Below are 21,601 nucleotides of genomic sequence, written 5' to 3' on the forward strand. Positions count from 1 at the left end.
AACATCTGTTATGGGATTATACCTGAAAGAACATCTGGTGGGTGGGGAACACCCCTCACATACCTGACTGTGTATAAAAGACCCGTTGTAATTCCCAATAAACCGCTTCTGCACTAGACAGGGGTCCAGTCTCTCTCTTTCTCTCTTTCTTCTTCCCCCCAATCGCTGACACCATCTCCATCTTTGGGGTACCCTGAACCCAGCTGGAGCTGGACTCCGGCAAGGCATGATTTGTTTTAAGTCTCTTTCAACTGTCCAGAGTTGGACTTTATTATTGAACAAATTTGCAGACTTGGACTTAATCAAAACTGATAATGAATAAAGTGAATCTTTTGCCAACTTGTTTTATGCTACATTTCATTCTTTGCAATTTTATTTTTTTATAATTTTCTAGATGGATCTTCTTTTTACACCAACTGCATATTCAGTAGAAGGACATGCTCTTTTAAATTCTACTACACATTATCTTAAAATTTTAAAAATGTATATATTTCCAGGTCAAATGAGAAATTTATTATTTCATTTTTTTTACAACTTTAAAAAAAAAATCTTTCTACATCCCAGTTTTTTCCTAGAGAAGAAATCTTATCACATTTTCCCCAATTATACCTCCCAGAAACACTTCCTCCTCTGAATTTGCAAGGCCCTTCCTTATCTGTCTTCCAGATTTTTGCTGTATGTTTTTTATCCTTGGAGTTTATTTCACAAAGGGGGGGAACTATGTCTCACTCATCTTTAGATTCTTATAGTGTCTTACGTATAAAAGTGTTTGATGTTGTATGTCTACTAAGCACTGAAGGACCTTTTAGGGAATAGTAATACATGTCAAATTTGCACACATAGAAAACATCAGATTCAGCACAGAAACTCTCATTCTAAAAGTATTACCTGAACTGGTCTGTTAAAAAGTGAAGTAATTCCTTTATTTCATCCATATGACTAAAGCTGGAAAGGTGTGCTCCAAGGGCTTGGCAGAATCTTTCAGCTTCTTCCCAGTTCCTCTTTCTTACAATTCTTTCTACATGGAATACCTAAATGAAATATCATGTTAATTTGTTTTCTGGTCTAATTATAAAGTGTTCATAATGTTAAAGTCAATTATGGCTACTGAAAAGGATTCTTATAGGTGTAATGAAGGCATAGGTAAATGCACACACACTGAGACACAGACAGGTCCTGCTGAAAGTGTCAACTAAAGGCCAGCACAGGTGCCAGCCCCTGTTGTCAGATGGATGGCCTTCCTCAGCCAGGCTTGGGAACTGCTCCATCAAGGTCCATGTTCTCCTGCAGTCCCAGGATCTTGAAAAATAAAATGAGCCAGCAGGCAAGGTTGTAAAAGATACATATGGATGCTTTGGGAGTGGACTTTGGCAAAGAAATGTGCTAATAATATAATTTTCAATATAAGACACTGAGAGCTGCACAAGAATAGGACTATTTTCTGATGAAGAATTGAAGAGTAATCTGCACTGGTGTGTGAACATTGATAGAAGGTGGCAAAACTAAACCTGCCACTTTGGGCTGTTTCTTTGGTTTGTGATGAATAATTTTAGGCCAAAGGAACCACAGTTATTTCAAAAGAAGAAGATGAAGGGGAGGAGTAGGGAGAGAAGAATGCACAGTGATAGGCTGAATTATTTGTCTTGATTCTTCAATTCCTTGCTGTATAATTATATGTTCTTGCCATAGCCTCCTGGTTGGTAGTGTTTACTTCTTTAGATTTTGATGTGGAGGTTGGCCATGTGACTTGCTGTGAACAATGGGATATTAGTGGAGGTAAAGAGAGCAGGAGCCTGAGATGTGCTTATGTAGTTGGCTTGCCCTTTCCAGCTCCAGTGATTTAGCATGAAATAAATAAGTCCCTGATAGCTGTTGCCCCATCAGTCTGAGCCCTAGATTGAAGGTCAACAGACTTCAAGTCATATTTTGGACCTCAACCCAGTTGACCTGCAGTTGGACCATCCAAGCCCAAACTAGATCAGTCAAATCCTAGCTGGCCTGAAGATCTGTGGATGTAAGATTAAATGTTTGTTGTCACAGCCACTGATTTTGGGGGTGGTACCTAGTAGTTGGTTCATGGGACTAGCTGAGTAATGTGGACCCCAACATTATTTTTTACATTATAGGTGATGAAACTTTTAATTTGACAACAAGAATTAGAGGGAGATGAGGATCATAAACATAGTGTCAGCATGGCACACAGCTCACCCAACTTCTTGGGAAAAAAGGGCCCTGGGCAAGAGCCAGTTCTGGCTTTGGCCTTGTTCTTTTGGGTAGGGCACATGCAGGGTGTAGGGCTGAGCCACCCGACACCAGAAGTACAGTGATGCTCTGCCAAGAAATCTATGCTCTCAAGCATTTAAGTTATGTTTGTCTATGGTAAGGAGGGTAATTCGTACAAGGAAACAAACTAAGATGACAGAAAAATAATTTCATGGAAGGATTGAAGGAGAATGTTACTTTACCTTATAACAAGAAAGACCCAAGGGGAAACCATGCCAGCCTTCAGGACAGGGGTCATCAGGCTTGGGGGCTGCTTCCTCAGGCTCAAGGGATCCACTAATTTTTTTGCAAATCGAAAGTGCTTTGAAGCTTCTGCAGTCTTTCACCTCCCACTTTCCAAGAGACTTTCCAGTAGACATAGCTACGCACCCACCTGGAGAAGCTGGATTGAATTGAATAGTTTAATTAAAACCTTAAATTAAAGCTCAAACATTTTCTAGTGTTTCTACTCTTTACTTGAGCTAAGGTTGGGGGAGAAAACAGGGGGGAAAATGGAGGCAAGAGAGGAAAGAAATGTCTTGTTTAGGCCGGGCTCAGTGGCTCAGGCCTGTAAACCCAGCAGCGTGGGAGGCAGAAGCAAGAAGACTGCTTAAGCCCAGGAGTTCGAGACTACCCTAGGCAACATGGTGAGATCTTGTCTCTACAAAAAAATTTTAAAATAAAAAAAAAATATGGCAGGTGCCTGTAGTCCCAGCTGCTTAGGAGTACTGTTTGAGCCCAGGAATTTGAGGCTGTAGTGAGCTGTGATCATGCCAATGCACTTCAGCCTGAGTGACAGAGTGAGATCCCAACTCAAAAAAAAAAATATGTTGTTCAGAATAATAATGATGATGATTTCACAGCATAATTCACAATTGCAAAGATGTGGAATCAACCCAAATGCCCAACAAGCAATGAAAATGTGGTGTATATACACCATGGATTACCATTCAACTATCAGAAAGAATGAAACAACATCTTTTGCAGCAACTTGGATGGAATTGGAGAATATCATCTAAAGTGAACTAACTCAGTGGAAAGCCAAACACTGAGGGAACTAAACTAAGGATATGTAAAGATTTGTGTAAGATTTATTTTTATGTAAGGATGTATAAAAAATTCCTCAGAATCGGAAGGGGTAAAGGGTGGAGGGACAAAAAAAAATCACCTATCAAGTATAACGTGCACAGGTGGGGGTGAGAACACTTAAAGCCCAGACTAAAACTATTTGTATGCTCCCAAAGCTATTGAGATAAATAAAATTTTTTAAAGTCTTTAAAAAATGATGACAATATGATGATAGGTAATATAGAGAAGTGTCTGTATTTATCAGATACTAATCTAAAAGGCATAAATTAATTAATCCTCTCAACAAAACTGTAGGATGGAGTCTATTGTTACACTTGAGGGACAGTGAGAATTAAATCACTTGCTCAAGGTTACGGAGTTAGTAAGTGGTTGACTCAGGATTTGAACCCTGGTGGTCTACTTCCAGAGCTATACCCTAAACCACTGTGCTGCGCAGGATAGTGGTTCAAATTTGTTTAACAACTTTGAGCAGTTTTTAAGCAACTTAGTAAATCTCAAAACACAACTCTTCCAGATTCAGATACAAAGGAAAGGCTGGTACGGTAACGGAAAAGGAGGTATGTGGTAACATACATTTTGTGACAGCCATGATTTTATTTATTCTCATAACAATATTAAAATGTAGTTTGTATTATCAGATCTATTTTCCAGATAAAGACTAAGAGACCTGCCATAGTAATAGTGAGCTGTGGAGTTGGGATTTGAATCCAGATTTGTCTGGCAAAAGGCCATGCTGACACACTGCCTAAGGCGAACAGAAGACAAGGAGAGTCACATACATGGGAAAGTAACAGAGAAAACGTCTGTTCCACCAAACAGAAAAGCCATATAGTATCATGTCCTATTCTCAGGCAGCAAGAGGAACAAGGAATGGGAAAATAATAACGCCTTGCTCCCTGAATGGGTGTGCTATATTTTCCTGTTCTGTCTTCCAACCATGATAGACCATGATAGGCCAAGTCAACTAAAGCTGAGAGCTGTAATAATAATGAGAGCTTCATGGCCGTCTTTCTGACCACAGAACTGAGGGAATAGCCACAGGAGCTGCTTCCTAAGCACCATTCCAACCACCAAGGCTTAGCCAGAAAAACGTGACCTTTACTCTAGGATGTCTGAGTGTCTATAAAAGAAATCTGTGTGTTTTATTCATTCGAATATTTCTTTCTTTCTTTTTTTTTTTTGAGTTGGAGTCTCACTCTGTCGCCCAGACTGGAGTGCAGTGGCCGCTCCTGGCCACCGCAGCCTCGACCTGCTGGGCTCTGGCGATCCTTCCACCTCAGCCTTCCAAGTAGCTGGAACGACAGGCGCGCGCTACCACACCTGGCTAGTTTTTTTATTTATTGTAGAGATGAGGTCTCACCAAGTTGCCCAGGGAGGTCTTGAACCCACGGGCTCAGGCAATCCACTCACCTCAGCCTCCCCAGGCGTGGGATTACAGGCTGAGCCACCGAACTTGGCTTAGAATATTTCTAATTTAAGATGAGATTTAACCAGGATTAGCATCTGTATCCACTATCTTTTATATGTAAAAAGATGACCTTGTTACTAGCAATACTACTCACACCAATGGCGATGAGCATTCTCCATTTCAAATATTGTGTTCAACTGTAAGCTTACATGTTCCAATCTATGTGTTATAAGAAATGGTCTTCATGATCACATTAGCCCAACACAAGAAAATATTAATAATTCAAAGGGAGAAAAGTAGAATGCTTTTAACTGCTGCCATATTCAAAGTCAAAATCCTCTAAAAAGCACTGGCTTGGGCATCAGGAACTCTGGATTTTACTCATTCAATAACCAGATGACCTCTGTCAAGAAAATCACCTTTTAAAGTCTTCTAAACTCAGAAGGTACTTTTAAGGTCCTTTCCGGCTCAAATGTGCTAATTCTATGGCAAATTATGGCCAGTGCTTTAGGCTGGTTGAAGAAAGGTTAACTAACTTTCATAAAAATTAATACATACAATATAGCCTCCTTAATTCTTACCATTGAGAATAAATGAAATAAACACATTCAGTTTTGGAGAAAGAGGTTAAGAAGCAGAGAGAGGAAAATGTAAAAAGCTTCACAAAGGAGCTTCTAGAATCCTTTTGAGATTTATTAGGAACGATTTTAAAAATTCATGCTGGTAGTTCTAGCTCTGAGCCCTTAGATGGCAGTTTCATCAACCAAGTTTTAGAACTTCTTTCACTGGATTATTTCCAAGGATTTAATAGAGAAGTCATAGCCACTGCTTCTATCGATGGTTCCATAGATAGACTCCAATCCTGAAGGTCATCCTTTGCCTCACATTTCAAAAGCAAGTGAAGAACATATTTGGGAGGGATGCTGCCTTTCACTAGTCACCGTATTCTATTACTTTAAAGGTAAGGCACTCACCTGGCTCAAGAAAATTCCAGTTGGAAAAAGTTACAGCCCGCTTTATTCCACCAACATTTGCCCAACTATACTCTCCACGTGAAGCTACATCTCTCAGACCAGTCCAGAAGTATTTTCTTAGAGATTTATCATACTTTTTCATTACATCATTTAGGTATTCTTGCTCAAATCTACAAAAGAAGAATCAGATTGTCAAGTGTTTCGCAATGATTGAATCAATTTGAAGATACACGCTTTCTTAGGAAGAGTGTTTAGCAAAATAACTTGGAGTTAAATTACTGGCACATGTTTACCAATGGTCATACCTGCTAGTGATGGTCAGATTACAGTTTGTTCCAAAAGGAACCTCATTCTTGTAAATCTTGTAACAGGTTTCTCCATGTCTCGTCCAGCCCTAAATCAGAGGAGAAATACTGTCACACTGTTTTCCAGACTCAATGATGTCCCTCTCTGACAAGGAAGTTTGTGCTACATTGATAACATCTAAGAATTGTAGAAGACATGGCAGGTGAATTCATACATGTGATGAGCGTAGGATGCAATTTCACAGGTAACCTCCATAAGATTGCAAGCCTCTGTTAGACAGAAGGTATTTTCTTTACCCTTGGTGCCTGGTTACCCATAGAAGTATAACAGTTGTTGGTGGAATTATTTTTGGACAGGAATAATATCAGCAGGGGAAGTAAATATATCAGCATTGAGGATTGTAATCATGTAAATTTTTATAAACATTTATGAATAGGTAATTCTCCTTTCCTTCTGTAAGAAGCCAATCAGTGTGCTATGATTATTGCCTTCTGGTTTGCGCTAATGTAAATGAACAGAAGCAAGTAGTTTCTTCTATATTCTAAGTCTGAATTGTTTAAATCTTAACTAGCATCTCTAAGCAAGAAGAAGTAATACTGCTTAAGAAAATTTACACAGGGATTTCACATACCTCATCCAGAGGACACATCTTATCAGACCTTGTATCATTCAGTTTTTCTCCCTTTTTTTTACATACATATTTAAGTTTCTTCTCACATGATTGGACTTTCCACTGACCTAGCTTTTAAAAAAGAGACAAAAATATTTGCTCACAAAGAAATTACTTACCATATATTTAGAATTAAATAAGAGATAGAATGAATATGAATATAAGTACATGATTAGCTATGAGAACATACTCCTAGAAAATGCTACCTAACAGGTCTGCAAGGAGTGATTTGCAGCCTGTTACCTCAGTATCCTCTCAAAGTCACACTGTGGATGAATTTCATTTTCTTATAAGAGTAACAATAAAACCATCAAAGGACACTTATTATAGTTGAGGAGTAAAGAAAGCCCACAAACAGTTGCCAGCATTCTAGTCTTCCATATGACATGGCCAAAGTTTGTCCACATGTTAAAAATTTTTAGGCATGTCAACTAACCTCTCTGTCTCAGTTTTCTCTTATACAAACTGATGGTGGTGGTTAGAATAGCTACTCTCCAAGAATTCTAGTTCAAAAGATTCTTTCAACTCTACTTCAGCCTAGACTTCAAAGTTCTCTTTTTAAAATATGCTGCTTAACATTAATTTTGCTTAATTGACTAAGTCACTCTGCTTTCTTCAAATTTAATTGTAATAAGTGATAAATTTAATTGTGATAAGAGTCAGTTTTGGACATTGGAATGCTGTCGAGGTATGTCATCAGTTCACTCTTGGCCATGGGACATGATTTCCATTTTTTACATTCTCCTACAGACAGCTTGGATATCCTTTAAATGTGACATCTTTCTAAATACATCCTTACTATTAAAATACTTCTAAATACACATAACATTTATTGCTTCCACTTAAGTCTCTTTAGTCATAACCAATTAAGCATCTACAGAAAAATGATACAAACAAAAAAAGAGGTACTTATGCCCTTCTGCTCGAAATACAACCTATTTTGGGTACTAACTAAAGTATCTTTGAAAAATGTTTAGGCATTCTACAGGAATAAGACATTTTCTGAACAATGTTAGACCTAATTTTTAAGTAAGAATATTTCTTTACTTCTCAAAGTAGGTATAATATGCAACTTAATCTGAACATTAATTCAGAAGATGAGATTTTTCAGGTTAAATTGTGACTACATATCAAATACCACATTGATAGCAGTAAGGTGGGTTGAGACCCTGGTCCTGAGAGAACACAGCTCATTAGAACCAATCTGGCATGAGAATCTGAGCTCTAAAATTCTCTGTATCTGTTTTAGACCAGAGCAGATGCTTTCAGTAATTGCTTATTCAGTAATTGCTTTTATTTACCTTTTTTTTCCCCAGTAGCTACCAGATAATCTACAGGGTTCTTATTTTTAATTTTCTTTCCCAGCTTGTACACAAACATCCAAACCAAAGTAACATTAATGTTATCATTAAGTACAACAATAAGAATATAAGTAAACCACTGGAGTTTTCCTACCTTTCCTACATAGGAAACACAGTTGGGAGTCTTATTGTAGGGGACATTTGGCTCATTCTCATCCCAATATGTTAGAGTAACTTCTGTACCATCTGACCACTGAAATAAAGTTGGTGTATTTATGTTCTTAAGGCCTATCCATATTTCTTCCTTGGCATCTAAAAGAAAAATGTTACTTTTTTATTGAATTACATACTTTAATATTTACATTGTTATACTAGTTTTTAATTCTGGTATAGGCTTTTAAGAACCTTTGCAGTATTCTTAACTAGCTAGCCTATGTAAAATGTTGATAAGGCAGGCAGGTTGAGTAATGAAAGATTTTCAAGTCACTTATGTGAGTAAAGTACAGAGGAAGATCTGCTGTATTATGATCTGTAGGCTGGTTGCACCTGATATCTGGTATAGATAAACTTTGCTTTGTGGGGATTAATAAAATTCTATAAATATAATCACAGATTTTCCAATTAGAATAGAAACATTGTCCACTGCTACCCTGGAATGACTCTGCTGCCTTCACAGATGAAACAATGAGCACCATGCTGGCACAGGACCGTGTCTACTACAGCTACTATTGCTAGTGAATTCTAGGAAGAGGTCATAATACTGGCAGAATAGTATATTTTTGCTCATCTGTCTTTAGCTTTCAAATAATCACAAAAGTGAAATAATTATCACTTAAATTTTTGGAGCAATGTAAATAGAACTTAGCTCACGAGAAAGGCAAGATCATTTACTCAACAGTTGTACTATCAAATTGGTAGCCACTAGGCACATATGGCCATGTAAATCCAAATATAAGCTAACTAAAATTAAGTGAAACTGATAATTCAGTTGCCCTCGCTACATCTCAGGTGTTCAAAATCCACATGTGGCTGGTGGCTAGTGTTTTGGAAAGTGCAGATTGTAGAACAACTCCATTGCCCCAGAAAATTCTATAGGACAGTGCTGATCTATGGGATCAAATTGTAAGTTTTTCATTCCCATGAAGAATCTGAAAATAAGGACACTTTAGAACAACTTAAATCTCTCAAATCTCTAAAAACTTACCCCCCTTATGGAGTTTTGTGATGACCACCTCCACATCTGCTAGAGAATGAATGCTGATTAGGTCACTACTGAAGGATTTGCATTTCATATGTGCCTTATCCCAGGAATTACTTTCATTTGCCAGCAGATAGCAAAATCCATTATTTGGCAGCCAGCCTGCATCACAGCGGGTATCTGAATATGTCCACACATCTGGGGGAAAAGCAGCTATTTATATTCCAGTAAAGATACATCCATTTTGAATCAATAACATTGCAAATTTTTTTTCTTGAATAATAAAGCTTCTGGAAAACTGGGGAATGTGATGTCAGATGCTACAGTGACATGAATTTATGTGGTGCCTACCACATAAATGATGTATGCATGGCATCTTAAGAATCCCTGCTGGGATTCAGAAACTGTTGTGACTTTAACATGATACAAATGTGCTATATGGCTGGGCACAGACTATGCAAGGGGTGTAGACACAATCAAGGCAGAGACTGCTCTTAGTCCTAGTAGTCAGTAGACAGGCATGGAGTAAGTCGATTTCTGACAAATCTTTTCTTGGGATTTGTTAGGTTTCCCTCTGGTCTCTGCCTTTGAAAAGATTATAATGAGGGCGCGCCTCCTTTTCTTGTATGGTAAGCTTTGCAAGAGGATGTGCATAAATGCTCACTGTTGAACAAAGGACAGGCGGAGATTTAAGGAACAGAATAAGACATTTGTACACTACATTTGTACCCTAGAGATGGCAACAATGGAGGGAAAAGGCAAAGGATATCTCTGGACCTCTTTGTTCCTTCCCTCTGCTGGACAGATAGTCTTCATGAAATTGGTGATTGTATGTTTTGACTATGATAATACTCACAAGTAAAAGTCTAATCTTTCTGGATTAGAGAGAAAGAATGAAGTGTGTAAAGTCCCACAAAAGACTTCTACCTCTGTTAACAAAACAAGAAGTGATCTGGTTTCTCTAACTTCACTGATTCAGAACCATTTGGAACATCTGTTGTAAAAAGACACAGTAAGAAACTGCAGACAATTTGTTTTTTCCTAAAAGATAAAATTCAGATTCAGCTAGCCTCTCACGCTCCCAAGATAACTCAATTTACTTTAAGGTTCTGAAGCAGCACTACTGCAACAACTACTTATTATTATTATTATTATTATATGTAATAATTATTATAAAGTAATAGAGGAAAAAATTACCCATAATGGAACTTAATATTATCATTTTCATATTCTAGTATTTGTTTCAATGAATACATATTTTTATGGGTTTAAAATGATAAATAGGTATATCATTTTGCTTTGCTTTTTGTATTTTCCTGCTGGCACAGTTATTTTAATAAATACATATTATTCAATCATGTGGAAACATCATGATTTACTTAATAATTGCTACTGTGAGATATTTACTTTATCTTCAGTGGCTCTAGTTTATTTTCATCTGTGTTGCCTTCTCTATTATGCTTTTTGTTGTATGGAGTAAATTTGACTTGAATCAACTTAGAAGGTAAATGTTCATTTCTCCCTATTATCTTAAAATACCCTCCTATATTCTCTATTCTATGCCTATTTTTGTCCTTGAAAAATTGCTCTATGCTCCTTTTTGTTTGTTTATTTATTTATTCATTTTTGAGTCGGGGTCTCACTCTGTTGCCCAGGCTGGAGTGCAGTGGCATGATCTCAGTTCACTGCAGCCTTGACCTCCAGAGCTCAGGCGATCATTCTGCTTCAGCCTCCTGAGTAGCTGGGACTACAGGCATGCACCACCATACCTGGCTAATTTTTAAATTTTTTTTTTTGAAATGAGGTTTCACAACACTGCTTAGGCCAGGTCTCAAACTCCTGGGCTCAAGCAATTCTCCCACCTGGACCTCCCAAAGAGCTAGGGTTACATGTGTGAGCCACCATACCTGGCCTATGCTCTTTTTGGATGACAAGAAGTTTGGATGCTTTATTCCCCTCTTACATAGTTCCTTAAGGCAGGATATTTTGCAGTCATCTTTTCCCCTCCAGCTTTGAGTATCAGTTTCTCTTCATCAGTGAGGATGTAACCAACCAGGTATATGGCAGGCCCTATGCTTGACAGTCAAGGCACTCTGCTTCTCCATTCTTTCAAAACTTCTCTCAAACTTCTCCACTCCTCAAAAACTTCAGCTGTTCTTGTCTCTCCACTCCCAAACTCCATGGGAAAACCCCTTCTGTGAACATATTTTGTCCTTTTGCACCTCTCCTTTTTAAATTGATTTTTCAATGTAAAGACCTGTCTGACAAGGACAGAAAAGGGCCAGATGTTGTGGGGCAGAGGGTGGAAAAACATGGGAATAATCCTATTTCCCAATAATCCTATTTTGACTCATCACAGAGGCCTCTGTGCATAAGACTGTGCATAAGACTGTGCATAAGACTGTTGCTACAGCAGTGGTTCTCAGACTTGAACATGATCAGAATCACCTGGAGGGCTTCTTTTTATTTGTTTAATTTCAGTAGGTTTAGGGGTCACAAATAGTTTTTGGTCTGGGCTTTAAGAGTGCCTACAACTCCTGCTTGTGCACATTGTACCTGACAGTGATTTTTTGGTTTCTGGAGAGTTTCTTAAAACACAGATTGCTAGGCCAGGTGTGGTGACTCACACCTGTAATCTCTGCACTTTGGGAGACCGAGGTGGGAGAATTGCTTGAGCCTAGGAGTTTAAGATCAGCTTGGGAAACTTAACAAAACCCCATCTCTACAAAAAATCAAAAAATTTAGCCGGTGGCATGTACCCATAGTCCCTGCTACTTTAGAGGCTGAGGCAGAAGAATTGTCTGAGCCCAGGAGGTCGAGATTGCAGTGAACCATGATGGTGCCACTGCACTCCAGCCTGGGAGACAGAGTGAGAATTTGATTCAGAAACAAACAGCCCTCCCCTCCAAAAAATACAAATTGTTGGGCTCCAAACTCTAGAGTTTCTGATTAATAAATCTGGGGTGGGTCCTGAGAATTTGCATTTCTAATAGGTATAGGTGATGCTGATGCTCTTGGTCTGGGAACCACACTTTGAAAGCCTCTGCTCTAGAGAAAAAAGAAACACCATGAACAGAAATATATTTCTTCAGGGTATATACATATATTTATGTGATATTCTTTATTGCCTAAACCAAAGCATTGTTTTTCTATAGTTGATAATATCTAACCACTGGGTCAATGATAAAATATTTGTCTGGCAGTGTCAGGTGAAGGAAAGGTGAAAATAGGTATCTGAAATGGATTTACTTAACTTCACAAAGCCATGATTTTAAGATTTATTTGTGTGAGGAAGTGAGAAAGATACCTGTTAACTCCACTGTGTTATTCAATGGCTTCCTGCAGACGTAGGGCAGTTGTGCTTCACAGGAAAAACTCTGCCACAGACCAGACTCAGCATCCATTCTTGCACAGCTTGATCCACCTATTATAGGTGCACTGGGCCTATCTTAGAAGGTGGAATTTTCAGAGGGTTAGAAGAAGCTTAGGGCCAGGAGGGTGATTAGAAAAAAAAAATGTATTCCTAATTTTGTGTTTTTGTGGGAACTCATAGCATAGTTAAAACTTTTAATTATGTTGAAATGAATAAGACTCAGTGACCAATCATGTGCTCAAATAAACTTTTCTTCTAAAATACAGGATATGGGGGGAAAACACTCTGATATATTGTAGTTAATTTTAAAAACAAAACCCAGAACCAAACCCCTGTTTCCAAATGGTTTCCATGTCATATCCCATGGTCAGTAGCTCTCAATCTGATACTATAAAAATATTAATTTATCATTCTGTCATGCCTTTAAGTCCTTGAGTAAAAGATTAAATTATCCTTAAAGATTCTATTTACAGAAGCTGGGCTTGGTGACTCAGCCTGTAATCCCAGCACTTTGGGAGGCTGAGGCGAGTGGATTGCATGAGCCCGCGAGTTCAAGACCAGCCCGGGCAATTTGGCGAGACCTTGTCTCTACAATAAATAGAAAATTAGCCAGGCATAGTAGCACGTGCCTGTGGTTTCAGCTACTTGGAAGGCTGAGGCGGAAGGATTGCTAGAGCCCAGCAGGTTGGCATTGGGGTGGCCATGAGCATGCCACTGCACTCCAACCTGGGCAATGGAGTGAGACTCCAACTCAGAAAAGGAAAAAAAAAAAAGATTCTATTTATGGAGATAATAGAGCACTACTATATTTACTAATATAAATTTTAGAAAACAAAATTAATGAAAATGACTTATTGGTATTTTGTTGCATCTAGCCTGTTTTTCTAGTGTATGTACAGAATACTTTTGTACTGAAGTTAGTGTTAACTTTTAGTTTCTACCTTTGTCAGAAGCCTAAGATTTTACCTTTTAAAAAGGTACCTAGTCCTTCCTTTAGGGGGAAAAGTCTTTTGGCTAATTAAGGTTTTGTATGTTTTATTTACTACAAAATCTTTTTTGAGGTATTCATTTGTTTTAGAAAATACAACCATTATATTGTCAGTACTTGGGTGCTATCATGGAGAGACCCCCAAGAGTTTGAAAATGAGAGGACATTTCCATATCAGAGTTAAGCTGTAGATGAAACACATCATGGATAAGTCGTAGACATGTCAAGTCCCCTAAGGGACACAGGATGGATCCTGAGTCATGCGGTGAGGCTCAATCTGCTCTTAAAAATGCAGGGTTGCTCTAAGGGTCAGGGACAAATGCTCAGTTACCCATGGCATGGTTCAGCTTGGTTATCAAGCATCACAATTCTGAATGGCTCAGGAAAAAACATTCTTTTGAGAGCTAACCATAATAAGAGTTGTCAAGCTTTGAAACTTTTATAAACTTTCAGTGAGTGAGAAGTTCTTGCTCTGTACAAAGTGAGTGGGGAAAGAAGCAGTTATTACCTGGGTCCCAGTTGAGAAAGTTTAATGGCTTGTGGTCTGACCATTCCCAGCCTCTAGCAGAGTACAGCTGATTTAAGCCAATCCAGAAGATCCTAGCAATGTCTTCTTTTTCTGTAAGAATTACTTAATTTTAAAAAGTGACAAAATTACCATAACTATATAAGTCAGACTAAGTTTCTACTAATAGCAAAAAAAAAAAAAAAGGAAAAAAATCTAAAGGACTTGATCGTAAGGCAGCAATCCCAGTAGGTCTATGCATCAAAGGCAGGCAATGCTGATAGACAACAAAACTTCAGACTCTTGAGAAACCCAAAGGCTGATAAGTTAATTCAATTCTGCTTTCTTATTAGATTGTTTAATTCCCTTTTTTCTAAGGTAAGAACAGAATCTCAGAGTAGCTATTTCATTATCTATTTCTAACTTTCTTATACTAATATAGAAGACTTATCAAAAGCAGTTTCCCTAATACTTTCAGATTTTGAAGATCTGGTTGTATTGCAGACTGACAATTTTTATACATTTTTTTGGAAAATTTACATTCATTAAGCACATACTATTTGCCAGGTATTAAGGTATAAAAACAAAAATGACAAAGTCCCTGTTCTCATGACAAATTCAGTCTAGTAGAAGGAAACAGATATGGATCCCCCAAGCGTAAAGTTTTTCTGGGATTGGGTCAGAAACACGTACGAGAGCTGTTTCATAGGCAATGGAATATATGGCTCTAGCATCCAAAGGAACATTTGGACTGGAGACACACACACACACACACACACACACACACACACACACACACACATACACACACACAAACACACACACACACACACACACACACACACACACGCATGCTACAGTGGAGATCCATCATTCAGATTTATTATTTGACAAGCAGATGCCATCAGCAAGAAAGACAGAGAAGCAGAAATAATTTAAATAGTGAGGCCAACGGCTGATATACCGCTCAATGTGCATATTCCCACACCAAAAAAAAAAAAAAAGGTGCAATCATGTTTACAGGGGCCCATGTATACTGGAAATTGAATGAAAAGAATGTGAGAATGATTGTACGGATTTTTAATACTATCTCAGAAGTCAACAGCATTATTCAGGAACCTGGTAAGACTTCACCAATATCACAAAGGAAGAATTTGAAAAATTAATCGAGGGCCAGGTAGAAGAGATAGGGCAATCAAAGTTATGTTCTACCAAAGACAAAGATGATGCCGACAAACAGGAGAAGCTAACAGGTTGCAATCTCTATAAATTGTTGAAATGTTGCCAGTAATAAAACACTTGATAATATCTTAATTCCTTTCAAGGAACTATGTATCATGTATAATTCCATCACACACACACACACACACACACACACACACACACACACACATATATATGCCAAAAATGTATACACATTTTAAGAGATGTTTTCAATGTATTACTTTTCAGAGTTGAATTGAATTACAGTACCAATGTATAGTATGACATTCATCAAACCACACTTCTGCCATTTTCTTTGACTGTCCTGCCTGTCGCATGCTGACACTAGCAGTCATTTGATTTTTTTTTTTTTTTTTTAGACGGCCGGAGTTTATCAAGAAGACAAAAAAGTGCCCAAGCGGGAGTGGACCTGAAAGAGGGTTGCCCGCATTCATTTGATTAATGCCATCTTTTAAGCAAGCATCATACTTAAAATGTATACACATTTTTTGGCACCCATACACATATGTATAAACTGTGGTTCGCATATAGAAACCATATCCATACTTTAAGGATTTTTAGAGGGTAATTTTGGTTTTACATAATCTTTGCTCTACTGACTTTAGAACCCAAATTCCTAAAACAGGTATCTCCCCTGGAACTGAAGCCCTGGGAGTGGGGAATCTTTCCTGAGAAGAGCAGAAATAGCAGCAATGAAGAGGAAATTGGCCATGAGTAGTAATCCCAACATCAATATTCAAGAGCCAGGAAGGAGCTTGGGAAGGGAGTAGTAGGGACAGAGGCGCAATTATTGCTCTACTAAGGAGGGAACTGCAAAGGAGCTTGGCTGTGAAAGAAAAAAGTAAGGCTGTAGTATCCAGGAATTATCTATAGTTTTTGATGGCAGAAGTTTAAACAACTTTCTAGCCATTTGGGGAGGAGTCAGTGGAATGAGTTAATGAAAATAGAAGAAACAGCTGACATGGATAAAAAGAACTAGGAACGAGTAGATTTAAAGACGCTGGAGGGATGACCATATATAGACACATTTGTAAGTATGGAGTGAGAAACTAAGGTTTATCTCACTTTTTTCAAGGAAATGGATGGTAAGAATACTAAGGAAGGAGAAGGTGAATATTTGTGTAGATGCCTCAAGGAGAATGCTGAAGGGAACTTTGGATTCATCCTTCTCTTTCATTGCCTATACATAAGCAAGGCTGCCAGCACTGATATACAAAGACCTGGAAGATTTGATCTAATACAGATTCTCCCTCATTACTAGAAGCAATTAATTTTCCAGCATTCCTAAAATAGTCCTGGAAACTTCAATGTATTTCTGGTACCCCAGACTCAACCATACCCTGATATTCAGAATTTCTTTCACTTATTTCCAAGGGGATTACTATGGAGGACCAATTCTTCTCATCCATCCCAAGTTCAATACCATACCTACTATGAAATCTTTACAGGTATCTCCCAGCAGGAAGTAATTGCTCCCTCTGAATAAGCCTATCACTTACCCACTCATGGTAAGTACACATTTACAGTGGAGCAAAATGATCTTTTGATGCTGATGTGCTCCTGATTGCTTCATTGCTGTGTGACTCTTTGTGGTCTGTACTAATAACTTCATTGAACTCATAGGATTTTAAAGTTGTGGCTGTGTGGTTCAACATGAATGTTCTTTATGTATCTTTTTGAAGAAGATGTGAATGGCAAATGGATATACTCTAAAGGTCCTGGTTGGCTAAATATGAAGGGCAGAGATTTTTTTTATACAGCTTGGACAATCTGGAGTGAGACTCTTTTTTTTTCTATGTACTGTCTAGGCAAGAAGTTGACCAACTTGAGACTATTCCTTCTTCCATTTTTGCCATCACGAGACCAATGATTGCTAGCATAAAACTTCTTACCTAATCGAATGGGTGAGTCCACTTGAGATAGATACTCCTTGATTGTCCCAGAAACCCCCTTTTAGACCTAACTCTCTACTTCCATTTCCTCTCCCCACAACGAGAGACCACAGGGCCTGATAATAGTCAGGCATCTGGAATGAGCTAGGGAAGACCTCTTCTAATGTATCAGAAAGGCTATAGCCAGTAGGGGCTCTAACCTACAAGTGTTCTAGCTTTGAGACACCTGTCGAGTTGGCTGAAGGCAAATAACTCTCAGGATGGAGGCAAATTAGAAAGAATGGAAATGTATTTGTCCTGCTCTGGAGATTGTTGACTCCTCTTTTGTAGCTCGGAGTGAATTGGTGGTTAGAGGTTTTGTGAAGGATAGAGCCATGGGAAATCTGACTCCCAAACATAATCCAGTGAGTACACAGAAACCAAATCTACCACCCATAGGCCCCATGTATTAGTACAACAAATGAAAACAAAACTAACTTGGTGCAGGGCAGGCAGAAAGTAAGAAGAAAGTTCTTTTAGACTGCATGGGGCTTATCTTCAAGGGGACTGCTTCCGGTTTTTGGTTTTTTTTTTCTGGCAGTACATTTTCTAGTCCCACCCAACCACTGACTACCAAACCCAGAGATTATTTGGGAATAACAGTTTCTATTATGCTCTGCTTAGGTACAATTCTTATTTCCTTGACTAGATTAAGTACTTTGATCACAAAATCTCTGTCTGATTCGCATCTCCTAGACCAATGTTTACATAGGTAGTGTTCAGTAAAGGGACACAATAAAAATTTCTTTTCCAGATTAGCATATAACAAATTTTAGATGTTAAAACACTTTCTTGGATCTTGGGAAACCAACAGTCATAACAAGACGTATTTATATGCCTAAGTAACTGTCATGCTGAAAGGGCAACTTGGAACATTAGAAATGGATACTGCTCTAAAACTAATGTTATGCATAAAATTTGTGGAGTGTTGGCCAGGGGTAGAGGACAATAAGGTCCTTTACCATACTACTTTATTTCCATAAGTTATTAAAGAAAATATATTCATAAACAATCATACAACATTTGTTCCTCCAAATGCATCATCATCAGGTTGTTTGGTAGGATGTTGATAGTCACACTTTGACACTTTTCTACTTCACTGAAGTCATCACTTTCCAAGTGTCAGTATTCTAGGAGACTTAAATGTATTGGTACTTTCTATTCTCAATGATATTTTTTTGTAAGTCTTCTGTGAGGTCTGGAATAGGATTCCACTGCCAAACACCAGCCCATTAGGCTTATTTGACAGATTCCCATTGTAGAGTCCTGATTATTCAAGTCCCAAATTATACAGGAAAAGGGTAAAGCTATAAGTAAGAAAAGAGGTCTGAATAAAACTGTAGCCAAAAAGAACAACAAACCAGTGGACTTTTAATGATAAAAAGAGATAAAGAAGCATGTAAGAGGAATAAGTAGTATAATAAAAAAAATAAGCCGGTAGTGGTGGCACAGGCCTGTAGTTCTAGCTACTCTGGAGCCTGAGGCAGGAGGATCGTTTGATATGAGGATTTCAAGGCTGTAGTATGCTATGATCATGCCTGTGAATAGTTACTGCACTCCAGCCTGGGCAACATAGCAAGACCCTGTCTCTAAAAAATAATAAATAAATAAATAAATAATTAAAAAGTAAGAGCTCTGCAGTTCTGTATGTTGATATTCAGACCCCAATTCTGGTACGTAGCTGTGTGATTCTGAATATGTTATTTCTAAGGATCAATTTCTTTATTTAGTGATAAAAACACTTGTCTTATGAGAGTGTAGTGATGATTAACTTATTTTTTGGAGAAATTATGACCTTGTTCATAGTTAGCATTTATCACATATTTACAGTCATTACAAAACAGTGTCACAGAATTTATATGAATTACTTAGTCAATACATATGTGTTTAATATATAGTAGTGAAGCTCACAGATTTGTGCAAAAATAAAAAATAAAAACCCATGAGACATATCTTAGCCTGCAAAGAACTTATAGTATTATAAAAGGTGAATCCTGGTACATGCCTGATACAACTTGTTTTCAAATTCAAATTTAGGCTCTGCTAATTACTTGTGGGTAACTTTTTCCAGTTATATTTCCTCTCTGAGTCTCACATTTCACATCTGCAAAATGAGCATAATAATAATGACCACTTCATAAAGTGGCTATATGGGATTAAATAAGATAATGTAAGAAAAGCATTTAATAGTCTGTCTGGAACATCATCATATGTTACTATCATTTTTTTCATCCAGAGAACTCAAGAACTCAGTAACTTAAATTTCCTGATTTTAAAATATATATAAAAATTTCTGTTTCTAAAGTTTTTAAAAAAAGATATACATGACTAATAGAAAAAGTCATAGAATTTTACTTAGTACATAAAAGAAGCCCTCAATAAATAGAAAGGCATACTGTTTTCATGGATAAGAAGACAATGTAGAGATAGCAATGTCTTTTTTTTTTTTGAATCAGGTTCTTAGTCTGTTGCCCAGGCTGTAATGCAGTGGCATGATCATGACTCACTGCCGCAGTCTTGACTTTCTGGGCTCAGGTGATCCTTCCACCTTATCCTCCTGAGTAGCTGGGACTACAGGCATATGCCACCATGATGCCCAGCTAATTTCTTATATTTGTAGAGATGAGGTCTTGCTATGCTCCCTAAGCTGGTCTTGAACTCCTAGGTTCAAGTGATCCTCCTGCTTCAGCCTCCCGAAGTGCTGAGATTACAGGCATAAGCTACTGAGCCTGTAATATTTTTAAAATTAATCTATAATTCAACACAATTCCAATCAAAGTCCCAGTAGAGGTTTTCATTGAAATTAACAAAGTAATCCTTAAATTCATATGAAAGAATAAATGGTCTCTTTTAGGTTATTTTCTATTCTTGTTTATATGATTTAGGTTTTTATAATTAAAAACTTAAAAATCACCACTACTATGCCCTGAGCAAAACAAAACAAAATCCTATTCACTCTATTGCCTCTGTTATTAAATCCTCTTTAAGATTTCTTAAAACTTTCCTGAGGACTACACTTCATCACTCAATGTGGCGACTTTTTCCTGAGGCTATCTAGTATGACTCAACCATCTTCTTTACCTTCCTTAAATTCTTTACTTTTCACTTTTTTCAGATACTTTCATTCAGAATTAGGATAGCCATTTAATCTTGCTACCCTGCCTCATTTTTTGAACATCCATCTCTCTTTAGTCTCTATCACAAAACGCATTTTCAGTGGATGAAATATGATTACACCCAGTACTTTTTTGCTTGTGGGCTTCAATGGTAAAGCTTAAATCCCAAAAGAAGTCAGAAAAGATATACACAAAACAACACATCAAGCTATAAAAATAGAAGTAGAAAGCACATTTACAATTTCAGCAATTTGCTTTACCTCTCGCAAACTAAACCTACCTTTAAGGTAAGTCAATTCAGCAGCACTGCTGATGCTCAGTAAGTCAGCTCCTTGATTCTGACATGAAACATAAGCTTCTTTCCAAGAAAGAGCTGCCTGAGTAATAAATTGGTAGCAACTTCCAACCTGCTCATTCTTTTCCCAATTATCTTCACAGCCATTTTCTATGGATAAAAAGATGTGTTAGTGATCATAAAGTAGGAACATAATGCTTTCTATTACTTAGAGTGTTTATAAATACTGCAATTCAATTTGCATACTCTTAGGCTACACCACAATAGAAGCTGCCATTGCTAGTCTAGACCATATTTGGATCCTTTGGTTACACAATAAAATTGTAGTCATAGCACACCAAATGACTTCATTTCTACTCTCCTTCATCCTCTGTCAATGACAAGGCCATGTTTTCTCCCATGTTCCTGCCTGCCCTCTGCCTGAAAGTAGGAGTCTCGGTGTGCACATGTTGTGAACACAGAGAGAATACAAAACAAGCTCACTTGAACATGGTTGCAGACTGCAGAGGGCTTGCTCACAGCCTGCAGAGAAGCCATTGCAGGAGTATTTGTGTGCACAGACATGCAGCTTCAATGGTTAAGATACAGAGCCCAAGTAATTACCTTGTTTAGAAAATGAATTCTTTTTTTGCCACCTTAATATTCTAATAAATAATTAAATATACATAATTAATATTATATAACACACATTATATATGTCTGCATATATTATATAAACATATGTATATTACACGATGTACATATTATATAACAGATATATAAAATTATGTGTAATTTCAGACGAAGAACCTGTAGGCTGTTTCCTAGATGACATATATAAGTTCTGAGAAAACACCTTCAAAAACATACTCAAGGTCTCTCATGTGCTACTAATAAGAGGGAAAATTCAGTGAAGGTTGGTCAAGTGTGTTCCAGGTTCTCAGGGGGTTTACAAGGAACTTTCTACAACCAGTTACATATC

At 37.7% G+C, this 21,601-nt stretch overlaps 1 protein-coding gene across 1 annotated transcript in view; it reads right to left on the reverse strand.

Moving 5' to 3' along the window:
* The window catches only part of LOC103261771 (lymphocyte antigen 75), an 81,544-nt gene that overhangs the window by 44,334 nt on the left and 15,609 nt on the right, over nt 1-21,601 (reverse strand). The window contains exons 4-13 of the mRNA XM_008059348.2: nt 20,626-20,790; nt 14,078-14,188; nt 12,516-12,656; nt 9,215-9,406; nt 8,165-8,322; nt 6,671-6,781; nt 6,039-6,127; nt 5,734-5,903; nt 2,466-2,665; nt 889-1,031 (exon numbers count right to left, since the gene is read on the reverse strand). Of these exons, the coding sequence (XP_008057539.2) occupies nt 889-1,031; nt 2,466-2,665; nt 5,734-5,903; nt 6,039-6,127; nt 6,671-6,781; nt 8,165-8,322; nt 9,215-9,406; nt 12,516-12,656; nt 14,078-14,188; nt 20,626-20,790 (1,480 nt within the window). The remainder of the gene's footprint in view (nt 1-888; nt 1,032-2,465; nt 2,666-5,733; nt 5,904-6,038; nt 6,128-6,670; nt 6,782-8,164; nt 8,323-9,214; nt 9,407-12,515; nt 12,657-14,077; nt 14,189-20,625; nt 20,791-21,601) is intronic.

The sequence above is a fragment of the Carlito syrichta genome, unplaced genomic scaffold (genome assembly GCF_000164805.1).
Source record: "Carlito syrichta isolate Samal-C Ts95f unplaced genomic scaffold, Tarsius_syrichta-2.0.1 Scaffold304002, whole genome shotgun sequence".
In the NCBI taxonomy this organism is placed as follows: Eukaryota; Metazoa; Chordata; class Mammalia; order Primates; family Tarsiidae; genus Carlito; species Carlito syrichta.